The sequence below is a fragment of the Vigna angularis genome, chromosome 8, assembly GCF_016808095.1.
Source record: "Vigna angularis cultivar LongXiaoDou No.4 chromosome 8, ASM1680809v1, whole genome shotgun sequence".
NCBI lineage: Eukaryota > Viridiplantae > Streptophyta > Magnoliopsida > Fabales > Fabaceae > Vigna > Vigna angularis.
Window position 1 is genome coordinate 3,982,292 of NC_068977.1, and position 15,135 is coordinate 3,997,426.

Below are 15,135 nucleotides of genomic sequence, written 5' to 3' on the forward strand. Positions count from 1 at the left end.
ACTCGACTTACTGGACGATCGCTCATAATTCAAACCTTCAAGTCGTTCGTCCGAATGTGTCATGATCAGAAAACAACTAGCACCATCCACGATGTCTTCCTTTAGCTGACCGAGCGTTACTGATAGCTCTACTTCGTACTCGTCCGGAAACACCAATTCCTTAGCACCACAGTCAATGAGAATGCGATTGGCAGCCAACCAATCCATTCCTAGGATCACTTCCAAATCCTTTAGGGGTAGACAAATGAGGTTCACCTTATAATTACGTCCCTCAACCTCTATAGGACATCTGACGCACATAGTGGACGTCCTAACCTCACCAGCCGCTGGGGTTGACACTACCAAGTCGAACTGCATCTCGCGTTCGCCTAATCCCAATTTCTCAACACACGCCTTCGAAATGAAGGAGTGTGTTGCCCCCGAATCATACAACACACAAACAGGCATTCCATGTAATAAGCAAGTACCAGTGACGAGCGTACCTGAACTGGCAGCTTCCGCGCCCGTTATCGCATAAACACGACCAACTGCTTGTGCTCTTCCACCCCGATTCTATTGCATCCTTCCGGCATTTGGTGGCCTCATTACTGCTCGTCCGCCCATATTGCACTCGTGCTCCATGTGACCGTGTCTTCTATAGCGAGTGCAGTATTTTGCTCCCTCCAACAGAGGACACGACGATCGGTAGTGTGGTCCTCCACACTTAAAACATCTGACTGATCCATGCTGTCCAGACTGTCCGGCAACAACCATAGCCTGAGAATTTGATGGTTGTGCTGGACGAGCATACGGCAACCTGTTCCGATTCAGATTCGGCCTGGACATGATCGGCCCTCTAGTTGCCTGTTGTTGCTTCTTCTGTCGTTCTGCTTCAGCCACATTTTTCTCTAACACTTTTGCTCTCTCAATCATGGCAGGAAAAGACTTAATGCACAGGCTAGATATCAGTACCTTCAGATCACTTCTCAGCCCATTTTCAAACTTCCTACACTGCCACACTTCACTGATCGCCAGGGTATGAAAACGAACCAGATGTTTGAACCTGTTGGTGTACTCGGAAACAGACATATTACCTTGCACCAACTGGAGAAATTCCACTTCTTTGCCGAAACGAACACTATCCGGGAAATACTCCTCATAAAACTTTTCCTTGAAGACTTTCCAGGAAATAGGGCTGTGAGATTCCGTTAGCAACATCTTCGCAGTCGACCACCAATGACTGGCCTCCCCAGTCAATAAATACTCAATGAATGCCAGTCTTCTATCGTTCGGACATTCCTTGGCATCATAGATCTGTTCCATGTCCCTTATCCACTGATCAGCTCCGTCAGGAGGGCACTTCCCATCAAACTTTGTAGGGCGATGCTGCAAAAAGCTCTCCAAAGTCCACTCAGCTTGATGAGTAGCATTTGAAGCAGATGCTCCCGGCGTACCCCTAGTAGCTGCAAGAATTTCCATTAGTTGCCTCTGAGTCATTTCAGAATTGGCGCGAGCAGCTTCGAGATTTTGTGAATTAGTCACGTTCTGCTGCATCAGAACAGCATTCTGCTCTTGTAGCTTCTCGATCACAGATTCCAACAGCCTTGTGTTGTTGGGCACATCATGTTCATTGGTCTGTGGTGGAGGAGGAGGAAGTCTAGGTGCCATTGGTTCTCTGGAAAGTAGAGGAAATGATCGTTAGATAAGTTCAAAGAGTCTATATTACTCAATAGACGAATGTCGAGCACACAGCAAAACATGCATGGTGCACTCACAACCTACAATGTCCTTAAAAGAACAAAACTGCTCTGATACCACTAATGTGACATCCCAAAAATACAGTCATAACTATAAATTTAGAAAAATCACATTTAATAATAATCTCAAACAGTTTTACACTAAAAGTTTAAAATTTTGAAACAAACGAACGCTCAAGGACGAACGTCCTTGAGTACAACTTCAACAATTAATGACGAGCGCTTAAAATCACACGTCCACACAAGAGTTACAAGTGAATAAGCCGAACGTACAAGAAAGATGACCGAACGGTTTACAGAAACAATTACCGAACGGTCGAATTAAACTTAAACGAAAGCAAGAGGTGGTCGAACGACCACTCAGTTCAACAAAATACACTACTGGCTGAACGGTCTCACTGTTCGGTCTTCACTTCCACATCTACCAGATTCTCTTCTTCCAGCAACTCTTCCAAACGCTCGTCTCCCTCTGCTCACATCCACACGGATGATCATTGCAATGACAAGACGGACGTACAAGAACAAAGGACAACCCAAGGAAAACGAAAGGGTAAGCTTACGTAATTTAACTCATGCATCAACATACAATTTCAGGTAAACAATTCAACATACATGCATATCTCAACATACACATTCATTACATAACAACCCACTTTAACGTACTCACTAAATAAAACTCAACACGACTGACTGTCCGGACTGTATGAACTCTGTGTAGCTTCGGTGTTCGTGCACCCGGGTGATGTAGTAACTGGAACTCTCATCAGCTGCCACCCGAGGTTAGTCCTATCTGTCCAAATAATCACCAGGACTAGGACCTCCTGCCGTTCCCACACATGACGTACCCCCTCTACGTGAGGACGAGTACTCACGGAACATCAGGATGAACAACCGGATAAGCTTACCACATTCATACATTACAAATCTTAATAATCAAGTTCTGAGTCGTTCCTCCTCGGAACGCTCTTTCAAACGTCACAATTTTCCATTCATCTATTCATCATTTACTATTCATCATCATTTACTATTCATCACTGTTCATTAATATCATGTACTGTTCATTGGACGAACGCTATTTGGTGTGAAAAGAGAACGAGCGCTCAAAATGATACCGAGCACTATTCGGACGAACGCTCAGTGTGATACCGAGCACTATTAGGACGAACGCTCAGTTGGAGACCGAGCACTATTAGGACGAACGCTCAGTTGGAGACCGAGCACCATTAGGACGAACGCTCAGTTGGAGACCGAGCACTATTTCGGGCGAACGCTCAGCTTAAAACCGAACACTATTAGGAAGAACGCTCAGTTGGAGACCGAGCACTATTTGGACGAACGCTCAGTTGGAGACCGAGCACTATTTGGACGAACGCTCAGTTGGAGACCGAGCACAATTTTGACGAACGCTCAGTTGGAGACCAAGCACTATTTGGACGAACGCTCAGTTGGAGACCGAGCACTATTTGGACGAACGCTCATTTCAAAACCGAGCACTATTAGGACGAACGCTCAGTATGAAACCGAACGACACTTTGAGCGTACGTTCAGTGTAAGACCGAACGCCTTCCAGTACGATCGTCCGGTGTAAGACCGAACGCTATTCTGGGCGAACGTCAGGTGTAAGACCGAACGTTCAATAACTCAGATTGAAAATCTTGAAAATAAACTAAGAGAAGTGTCTCGACCTGCGGTCGCCACGTGCGTTGCTGAGGTGTCTCGCTCTCCGACTGCCACGCGGACTCCAGCGAATGTACGCCATTTTCCATTTTCCAAGGTCTTACATGAAACAAAAAAAATTACAAATATATAAATATTTACACAATTTTTCTTTCCTAGTTTTTATTTTCAACTTCTAATATTTAATAAATTAAATTTTGAAAATTAACAATTTAAATAAATTGAAAACTATACGAAGTTAAAAAACATGAAAAAAAATTCAAACATATAAATACATATCTTCTCCGTACGAAAACTTATAATTTCCTTATTTTCCCTTTTTTTATTTTAATAAAATTCAAACTAAAGATAAAAATAAAAAATCAAAGAATTCGATTCTCAAAAACCAAATTATAATTGATATTTTGGTTAACACTAAAAAAAAGTCAAAATTCGATTCCCAACAAACTGAAAAACCAAATTCTAAACTAAAATAAAAAGTGTGCTATGCAAATATAGTGCACAGTATATTATACAGGTAATTTTAAAATTAATGTGTTAACCGGAGACGTATTCACAGGCAGTTTAATGTTTTTCCCTTTCTCTAATAATTTTGTTAAGTGTTGTTTCACATTATTTGACTATTTAAAGTCATGATTGCACTACATAAAATTCACCAAAATGAATCGTATATGATAGCAGAAAGCTTATAACAACTGACTAAAATTTCTTGGCCGAAAAATATCAAGTTTGAATATGCTAATATTAAACATTTTTTTGGTTTCGACTAGATCCTATAAATGGTATTACGAAAAGCATTTACCTACTGTCATGCTATCCTATGTGTAAAAAGATTGTAGCGTCTAATTAAAAAAGAAAACTTCACAACCAATGGACGATATAGAATCATAAAACCAGGACCTAAGTATTAATATATGCTGATAGCAGTATAAGACAAAACATTCAAACTTGGATTATGCAATCTGCAATTCAACTAACTAACAATATAATAGTTGCATTGAAAGAGTAGAAACAACTGTCAGAGAATACCAAATGTACCAATTTTCTCAATCAAGTAAATCGGAAAGTGCATTTTTCTTAAATGCGTCAACTTGAACCAACCGGTTAGCCACTAATTTGTTGGGAAATATGTTATCAGCTTTCATCCTCTCTCTTATACCATAAGCTGGAACCTTGGCGTTTATATACGCCTGTATCAGAGCTTCGAACTGACTTATTCGAGATGTATAACCAGAATTTCTCATTGCATGAAAAATCTTCTCCGAGTTGTGGACGTCACCCCTTTTTGCATACTGCCATAAAACAGCCATATAGGTGCTAAACATTGGTTGCACATTATACCGATGGATTGCCTTCAGCAATATAGAGTCTGCCTTTTCAACTTCACCTGCTTGGATATACAGTTTCACAAGTGCATTCCAGGTCAAAGGGCCTATATTGGTCCCGCTATCTGCCATTCGCCTAACAAGATCCTTACCCTTCTTTAGCATATTATTATTTGCATAAACCATCAGAAGAACTGAGTAGTTCTTGGAATTAAGTTTCCATTTCTTTGACGCCCTCTCAAAAATTGATTCAGCTTCATCAATTTTCTTTAACTTTCCCCAAGCTTCAACTGCAGCAAGGCAGTCATCAATCCCAGCCTTTGATTCACAAACCTTCCAAATTCTCTCCACTTCATCGGCCTTTCCCAGATTTGCATAAAGACGAATTAATGTTGCACATTGCCACCGATTTTCTTTCAAGTTTTCACCTTCTATCTCCTTCAGTACAGTTTCAGCCTTTTCATTAAGCCCAGCTGAGGTGTAATGTTTAGCCAAGAGTGCCTGAATTTGGATGTCTGGCTCAATCCCTTCCACCTTCATTGTCTCCAGTACTTGCTCCATTCCAGCAATATCATTAGACTGGCCCTTCACGTCTAATAAGATTCTGTAAGTAAAGATACAAGGTTTGACATTCTCTTTTTCCATCAGTAGTAACACATCAGCTATTTTCTTCTTGTCCAACTTCTTGTACAAAAGCAGCAACTGGTTACAAGTAAATGTTGTAAGTGGAAAATCCAAGTCCTTCATTTTGTTGAATATTCTCTCAGCTGCCATCATATTGTTCTGACCAGCACAGTTAGCCAGCAGCGTTCGGTATAATAGCTCACCTCTAAAAGATTCTGGAACACTCTCAATGTATTTCTCTGCCTTTTGAAGGCCACGTAACTTGGCAATCAAATCGAGTTTAGAAACAAAATCTCTCTCACCAAATTCAAGCTTCTTGTTCGACTCTAACCACTGAAAGAGCTACAGCTCCAATAAAGAAAACATTAAAGCATAAAGCATTATATTGAAAAACCAGAAACTTAAAAAAGGTTATTATACATTATCAACGTCAATTCGTAAATTAAACAGATACCATAGTTATTACCACAACAAAGAACACATTAATGGAACAAAACACTCCGTGCAAAACATTGCCTATTTAATATCAACTGAAGGAAAAAATGTGCCACTAAAAACATTTGCAACTCATAAATATGCCAGGCAAAACACAACTACTACCCAGTCCTAATCGTAGTTATAAAATCCTGGAAAGTATGGAGCAACAAACTACAAAAGTTCTAGATAAGTTCAAGAAATTATACAAATTATGTTACCGGTATGCTCAATTCTAAGTAACCAATGAATCCATGCCAATAATACTTTTATCTGAATAGTTTCATCAATATCTGAACTATATGAGATGAAATGAGTTTTTCAAACTATTATCTACTAATGTGAGTTTTGAGAAAAAGAATCCTCCTGCTGATTGTATGGAAATATTAGGCTTTGTAGACTAACATCCCTTTTCTAACGTTATTTTGCTGGAAATGGTTAATGTTTCAGATTTAATAATACATATGTAGTAGTTATTGATGTTGGCATATGTGTTTCAGAGAAGTTTGAATCCTGTTGCAAATAAGACTCTTTTCCCATTCCAAATCTTGACCAAACCTATCTGTAGACACATTCCATGCTCGCAACCTGTTTTAGCACAGTCCATCATTCCATTTTGGGTTTCCGTACACACCTTCTGATTAATTGAATTCTGGTTTTGGAATACTTGCTGGAAATTTCGGCTTTTCTGTACGAGGTGTCTAGTTAGTTGCTCCAAATTTGGTTGTTGTATCTATGAGATCTGTTTTAGAATAAATGGAGACTTTATTGCTTTAGTTTTTGCCTGATATTAATTTTCGCTGAGGGTAAATGCACTTAATCTGATTTACAATTTTGAACATGGTTTCCTCAAATTATTGAAACTGCTTGGAATTATAACTTGGTTATGATTCAGAAAGTATTGAGTATTACTTTTCCACAAAACCCATGAGTATTTGGTTTCTCTCAAGATCTCAAACTCGTTTTAAATACTAGAAGGAATCCTAGGGTGATTTTCCAAAGAAGGAATAGTATGAATGGTATTCACAACAATGAATCAAGAATACACTGTATCTTAGGAGCTTAACCTCCTCCACCTGGTGCTAAGACCGGTCAACACATACAAACTACACAACTGGCTAACTGAAACAATAAAGGGTCCTAATATACAGGCCTTTTCCCGCCCCCTCACTTAACTGATTAACAGTTAAGTGTTCTGTTTCCCTTTTCTCCTTTCCTATACTCTCTAAGTCCTAACAGATTGACTGCAAGATCAGATGATAGCACTGCGTTCAATTAAAATTAAATTCCCAGAAATACTTTCACCACGATATTCACATACCTTTAGACATTTAAATCACCTCTATCATTTTTTCATTGATGAGTGTTACAGCAATATCTAATCGTGTCCTAACTGTCCATATCCTATGCTTTCTTGCAAGACTTCACAGTCCTATCAACGTACTGATTTATACCACCCCAACTCTTCCTCCAACATTCAGTACCATAATACACTAAAACTTGATATTGAGCTTGGTATCTACTTTGTGTTCACAACGTGTGTAGGTTCTTTAAAGAACTATTCAAAATTAAAAATATTTATAAAGTCCGTCTGGAAATATCAGAAAAGGGTTGGTAGCAGAAAACATAGGGATGTAAGAAAAAGATTTGCAATCTGTCACAACACAAGAGTATAAAGAAGGAAAGATAAGCAGAATGGGTGGAAAATGTCAAGCAATAAACTTGAAACGCCAACGGCAACCTAAATTTGTAAGAAAAATATTCGAAACGTTTAACTGGATAAATTGATGGCATATAAAAGCTTCACTAATTTACCTGGAGAGCCCTCCCATACATTTTACGCCTCCGAAGATTGCGCACCGCCAGCATGATCTCCTTCCGACCTAGTTCTTTCCCTTGTTCGACCCACTTATCGAGAGCAGAATCAACCGACAAACCATGAGCTTTTACAATTTCCTTGAATAGTTCCGATTGTGTTTGTCTACCTGGTGATTGTTTCTTGGTTGGACCAGTCTCATCATCAGATAACTCCAGCTCATCATGTAGTTTTTCACTCTCCTCATCCCCATCAGACAAGTCCGCGTCAGATTCATCATTACTCTCACCCTCCAGCTCACCATCATCCTCTTTCGTGCTGCTAGCACCGGCTTGCGAGGAAATCCCGCGCCAGTCAACAGCAAAATTCAGGGAAGCAAGGTCCGTGGAGCAAAACGTATCAGCTGACAGAAATCTACCGTAGGAGATGTCACGAGACTGGTGTATACCACACTCGTTTTCAAGACAAGTGGTAGGCACTAAATTGACACAAGGAGCACGGGTAGCTCCCGCATTAAGCCTTTGGCTCCTACCACAATAAAAAGCAAGCATAAACTAATCAGAAGCAGATAAAAAACACAAAAATAAAATCAACGGTTTGGGATAATCATTAGCCGGTGAGAACCCTAGTTCACAAAAATTGATACAATCAGGCAGTGTGTAGTAGGATTAAACATTAATCATAAGATGGTGGAGAAGAAAGGAGAGTTGGTTTTTGGAGAATCTGTGTCTGAACGAAAGATACTGAGTTGGTTGGTTACCTGAGACGAAGTGAAGCTCGACGGAGTGACCACATGGTAAGAACAGAGTGAAAGAGGAAGCTTGAGAAATGAAATGAGGCTTAAACCCTAGTTAGAAAACCCTCTCTTTTTATATCACCTCGGCAACTCTTCCTAAACCCTCAACACCCTTTTCTTTTCTTTTACCCAAATATCCTCCACACCTTATAAGGAAAAGGAAAATGTTATTTGGACAACGAATTTTTAACACTGTTTTGACAACGCCACGTGTCAGCGCTTCATTGGCTCAGTAATTTGAAATTAAGACAGAGAAAGGGTTACGGGGCGAGGGGTATTTTGGGATTTCCAGGTTAAAATTTTAAGAATTGGGTTTGGCGTTTTAGGGTGGGAAAGACATTCGTTCAACCCTTCCAGTGTCTCGCTCTCTCGCTCTCTCGCTCTCTCGTTCGTCTTCGAAACTTCCATTCCTCCTTCTTCAATACGTGCGTTGAAACCTTGAATATTCTGTGTGGCTGTGTGTTCAATCTTTACCGTAGTACGGACGTTGAACCCTTCGATCTTTTGTGTCGGTCTGTCGTCCACAAGGAAACCCTTCCATCTTGTGTGTCGCTCTGTCCTCCATCTTGCCCTTGAAACAAGATTTGAAAACATGGACATGGTCATCACTACAAGGTTTGATGCGTTGCAATCGCGCGTTGGGAACATTGAACAACAACTGCAACACTTCCAAAGTGCTTCTGAAAACAATCCTCAGACTTAAAATTGGTTGTTTAGGCTTTATTTTCTGCATTATAAAGAACTATGTACCACAGTTCCTACTTTGATAATTTCAAGTCTTTAATTTAATGAAGTTGTTTACTTTAAAACTGGTTCCTCAATTCTCGACATTTATTATGTAATGTTCAATTTATGATACACTTAATACCATTGCAGTTGTGAGTAAAACACCAATACCACTAACCAATACCACTTAATGACATTGCAGTTGTCTGTAAAACTAAAACACTGTTGTAATCGTTTACAGTGGCCTGGTAAACGATTACACGAGAGAAATCACTGTTTTGTACAGAAAGTTGAACTGAAGTAGTCAGCTGTGGTGTCATGGGTGATCATTGGCAAAAATTGTTACTTTCAGGCACAAGTCCACTTGTATTTACTTGGTGTTGGTGTTTCAGTCGAGGTAGAGAGTGGAAAGTGATGGGAGGTGACCCCAAGAAGTGGAGAAGAAGCCATTCTTACTTAGGGGACCAAGTTGGACAAGTGCAGAGCCAATCTGTAGAAAAAACACAATGGTAATCGTATACAGTTTCCTTGTAATCGACTACAGTGTCAAAGAAGGTGTAAACTTGATTTCTAAGGCATAATTTGAAAGGTCTTTGAGTATAGATTCCAACAAAACAAGAATCAACTCATTTGGAGTTCGGTGGAGAAAGTTATGAGCAAAAGAACAAGCAAAGGTCAGAGTTGGCAAAAATATATGAAAAGCTAACTTGAAACAATAAACTGTACCAACTCAGATGTCCAAAAATTACAAATTAGTAGTCATTGGAAAGATTTTTGAGTCTAGTTTCTAATAAAAAAAGAATCACATCATTTGGAGGTCGGTGGGAAAAGTTATCAGTAAAATAGCCAGCAAAGGTCAAAGTTGACAGCATGTTATCTCACCCAAGTTGCTCACCTCATAAACAGTGTTTTTTTCCTCCATCATGGGGTGCCAAAACATCACTTCCCACCACTGAAACACAAGGAACAGCCTAAGACAAGTGCAAAAGTGCCTAAAAGTCACTTCTTTTTCCAATGGTGACCCCTGTTCACCTGACTGAGTACCTGCGTTGGACTTTCTGTACAAATTCCAATTTTCTCTCGGGTAATCGTTTACAGTGTCCTTGTAATCGATTACAGTGTCAAAAAAGGTGTAAACTTGATTTCCAAGGCATAATTTGACAGGTCTTTGAGTCTAGATTCCAACAAAACAAGAATCAACTCATTTGGAGTTCGGTGGAGAAAGATATGAGCAAAAGAACAAGCAAAGGTGAGAGTTGGCAAAAATATATGAAACGCTAACTTGAAACAATAAACTGTACCAACTCAGAGGTCCAAAAATTACAAATTTGTAGTCATTGGAAAGATTTTTGAGTCTAGTTTCTAATAAAAAAAGAATCACATCATTTGGAGGTCGGTGGGAAAAGTTATCAGTAAAATAGCCAGCAAAAGTCAAAGTTGACAGCATGTTATCTCACCCAAGTTGCTCACCTCATAAACATTGTTTTTTTCCTCCATCATGGGGTGCCAAAACATCACTTCCCACCACTGAAACACAAGGAACAGCCTAAGACAAGTGCAAAAGTGCCTAAAAGTCACTTCTTTTTCCAATGGTGACCCCTGTTCACCTGACTGAGTACCTGTGTTGGACTTTCTGTACAAATTCCAATTTTCTCTCGGGTAATCGTTTACAGTGTCCTTGTAATCGATTACAGTGTCAAAAAAGGTGTAAACTTGATTTCCAAGGCATAATTTGACAGGTCTTTGAGTCTAGATTCCAACAAAACAAGAATCAACTCATTTGGAGTTCGGTGGAGAAAGATATGAGCAAAAGAACAAGCAAAGGTGAGAGTTGGCAAAAATATATGAAACGCTAACTTGAAACAATAAACTGTACCAACTCAGAGGTCCAAAAATTACAAATTAGTAGTCATTGGAAAGATTTTTGAGTCTAGTTTCTAATAAAAAAAGAATCACATCATTTGGAGGTCGGTGGGAAAAGTTATCAGTAAAATAGCCAGCAAAAGTCAAAGTTGACAGCATGTTATCTCACCCAAGTTGCTCACCTCATAAACATTGTTTTTTTCCTCCATCATGGGGTGCCAAAACATCACTTCCCACCACTGAAACACAAGGAACAGCCTAAGACAAGTGCAAAAGTGCCTAAAAGTCACTTCTTTTTCCAATGGTGACCCCTGTTCACCTGACTGAGTACCTGTGTTGGACTTTCTGTACAAATTCCAATTTTCTCTCGGGTAAGCATTTACAGTGTCCTTGTAATCGATTACAGTGTCAAAAAAGGTGTAAACTTGATTTCCAAGGCATAATTTGACAGGTCTTTGAGTCTAGATTCCAACAAAACAAGAATCAACTCATTTGGAGTTCGGTGGAGAAAGATATGAGCAAAAGAACAAGCAAAGGTGAGAGTTGGCAAAAATATATGAAACGCTAACTTGAAACAATAAACTGTACCAACTCAGAGGTCCAAAAATTACAAATTAGTAGTCATTGGAAAGATTTTTTAGTCTAGTTTCTAATAAAAAAAGAATCACATCATTTGGAGGTCGGTGGGAAAAGTTATCAGTAAAATAGCCAGCAAAAGTCAAAGTTGAGAGCATGTTATCTCACCCAAGTTGCTCACCTCATAAACATTGTTTTTTTCCTCCATCATGGGGTGCCAAAACATCACTTCCCACCACTGAAACACAAGGAACAGCCTAAGACAAGTGCAAAAGTGCCTAAAAGTCACTTCTTTTTCCAATGGTGACCCCTGTTCACCTGACTGAGTACCTGTGTTGGACTTTCTGTACAAATTCCAATTTTCTCTCGGGTAATCGTTTACAGTGTCCTTGTAATCGATTACAGTGTCAAAAAAGGTGTAAACTTGATTTCCAAGGCATAATTTGACAGTTCTTTGAGTCTAGATTCCAACAAAACAAGAATCAACTCATTTGGAGTTCGGTGGAGAAAGATATGAGCAAAAGAACAAGCAAAGGTGAGAGTTGGCAAAAATATATGAAACGCTAACTTGAAACAATAAACTGTACCAACTCAGATGTCCAAAAATTACAAATTAGTAGTCATTGGAAATATTTTTTAGTCTAGTTTCTAATAAAAAAAGAATCACATCATTTGGAGGTCGGTGGGAAAAGTTATCAGTAAAATAGCCAGCAAAAGTCAAAGTTGACAGCATGTTATCTCACCCAAGTTGCTCACCTCATAAACATTGTTTTTTTCCTCCATCATGGGGTGCCAAAACATCACTTCCCACCACTGAAACACAAGGAACAGCCTAAGACAAGTGCAAAAGTGCCTAAAAGTCACTTCTTTTTCCAATGGTGACCCCTGTTAAACTTACTGAGTACCTGTGTTGGACTTTCTGTACAAATTCCAATTTTCTCTCGGGTAATCGTTTACAGTGTCCTTGTAATCGATTACAGTGTCAAAAAAGGTGTAAACTTGATTTCCAAGGCATAATTTGACAGGTCTTTGAGTCTAGATTCCAACAAAACAAGAATCAACTCATTTGGAGTTCGGTGGAGAAAGATATGAGCAAAAGAACAAGCAAAGGTGAGAGTTGGCAAAAATATATGAAACGCTAACTTGAAACAATAAACTGTACCAACTCAGAGGTCCAAAAATTACAAATTAGTAGTCATTGGAAAGATTTTTGAGTCTAGTTTCTAATAAAAAAAGAATCACATCATTTGGAGGTCGGTGGGAAAAGTTATCAGTAAAATAGCCAGCAAAAGTCAAAGTTGAGAGCATGTTATCTCACCCAAGTTGCTCACCTCATAAACATTGTTTTTTTCCTCCATCATGGGGTGCCAAAACATCACTTCCCACCACTGAAACACAAGGAACAGCCTAAGACAAGTGCAAAAGTGCCTAAAAGTCACTTCTTTTTCCAATGGTGACCCCTGTTCACCTGACTGAGTACCTGTGTTGGACTTTCTGTACAAATTCCAATTTTCTCTCGGGTAATGGTTTACAGTGTCCTTGTAATCGATTACAGTGTCAAAAAAGGTGTAAACTTGATTTCCAAGGCATAATTTGACAGGTCTTTGAGTCTAGATTCCAACAAAACAAGAATCAACTCATTTGGAGTTCGGTGGAGAAAGATATGAGCAAAAGAACAAGCAAAGGTGAGAGTTGGCAAAAATATATGAAACGCTAACTTGAAACAATAAACTGTACCAACTCAGAGGTCCAAAAATTACAAATTAGTAGTCATTGGAAAGATTTTTGAGTCTAGTTTCTAATAAAAAAAGAATCACATCATTTGGAGGTCGGTGGGAAAAGTTATCAGTAAAATAGCCAGCAAAAGTCAAAGTTGAGAGCATGTTATCTCACCCAAGTTGCTCACCTCATAAACATTGTTTTTTTCCTCCATCATGGGGTGCCAAAACATCACTTCCCACCACTGAAACACAAGGAACAGCCTAAGACAAGTGCAAAAGTGCCTAAAAGTCACTTCTTTTTCCAATGGTGACCACTGTTCACCTGACTGAGTACCTGTGTTGGACTTTCTGTACACATTCCAATTTTCTCTCGGGTAATCGTTTACAGTGTCCTTGTAATCGATTACAGTGTCAAAAAAGGTGTAAACTTGATTTCCAAGGCATAATTTGACAGGTCTTTGAGTCTAGATTCCAACAAAACAAGAATCAACTCATTTGGAGTTCGGTGGAGAAAGATATGAGCAAAAGAACAAGCAAAGGTGAGAGTTGGCAAAAATATATGAAACGCTAACTTGAAACAATAAACTGTACCAACTCAGATGTCCAAAAATTACAAATTAGTAGTCATTGGAAAGATTTTTGAGTCTAGTTTCTAATAAAAAAAGAATCACATCATTTGGAGGTCGGTGGGAAAAGTTATCAGTAAAATAGCCAGCAAAAGTCAAAGTTGAGAGCATGTTATCTCACCCAAGTTGCTCACCTCATAAACATTGTTTTTTTCCTCCATCATGGGGTGCCAAAACATCACTTCCCACCACTGAAACACAAGGAACAGCCTAAGACAAGTGCAAAAGTGCCTAAAAGTCACTTCTTTTTCCAATGGTGACCCCTGTTCACCTGACTGAGTACCTGTGTTGGACGTTCTGTACAAATTCCAATTTTCTCTCGGGTAATCGTTTACAGTGTCCTTGTAATCTATTACAGTGTCAAAAAAGGTGTAAACTTGATTTCCAAGGCATAATTTGACAGGTCTTTGAGTCTAGATTCCAACAAAACAAGAATCAACTCATTTGGAGTTCGGTGGAGAAAGATATGAGCAAAAGAACAAGCAAAGGTGAGAGTTGGCAAAAATATATGAAACGCTAACTTGAAACAATAAACTGTACCAACTCAGATGTCCAAAAATTACAAATTAGTAGTCATTGGAAAGATTTTTGAGTCTAGTTTCTAATAAAAAAAGAATCACATCATTTGGAGGTCGGTGGGAAAAGTTATCAGTAAAATAGCCAGCAAAAGTCAAAGTTGAGAGCATGTTATCTCACCCAAGTTGCTCACCTCATAAACATTGTTTTTTTCCTCCATCATGGGGTGCCAAAACATCACTTCCCACCACTGAAACACAAGGAACAGCCTAAGACAAGTGCAAAAGTGCCTAAAAGTCACTTCTTTTTCCAATGGTGACCCCTGTTCACCTGACGGAGTACCTGTGTTGGACGTTCTGTACAAATTCCAATTTTCTCTCGGGTAATCGTTTACAGTGTCCTTGTAATCGATTACAGTGTCAAAAAAGGTGTAAACTTGATTTCCAAGGCATAATTTGACAGGTCTTTGAGTCTAGATTCCAACAAAACAAGAATCAACTCATTTGGAGTTCGGTGGAGAAAGATATGAGCAAAAGAACAAGCAAAGGTGAGAGTTGGCAAAAATATATGAAACGCTAACTTGAAACAATAAACTGTACCAACTCAGAGGTCCAAAAATTACAAATTAGTAGTCATTGGAAAGATTTTTTAGTCTAGTT

At 39.1% G+C, this 15,135-nt stretch overlaps 2 protein-coding genes across 2 annotated transcripts; both read right to left on the reverse strand.

The window, feature by feature from the left end:
• Positions 1-552: 552 nt before the first annotated feature.
• Positions 553-1,647, reverse strand: LOC108344563 (uncharacterized). Its single transcript, XM_017582997.1, has one exon. It carries the CDS (start codon positions 1,645-1,647, stop codon positions 553-555), a length of 1,095 nt encoding a protein of 364 aa, XP_017438486.1.
• A 2,648-nt stretch (positions 1,648-4,295) lies between these two features.
• On the reverse strand, positions 4,296-8,569 carry LOC128193346 (pentatricopeptide repeat-containing protein At1g80270, mitochondrial-like). The gene is made up of 3 exons (XM_052867537.1): positions 8,413-8,569; positions 7,652-8,180; positions 4,296-5,704 (listed from the first exon to the last, which is right to left on the reverse strand). Exons 1-3 carry the CDS (start codon positions 8,445-8,447, stop codon positions 4,460-4,462), a joined length of 1,809 nt encoding a protein of 602 aa, XP_052723497.1. The 5' UTR covers positions 8,448-8,569; the 3' UTR covers positions 4,296-4,459.
• Between the last annotated feature and the right edge of the window lie 6,566 nt (positions 8,570-15,135).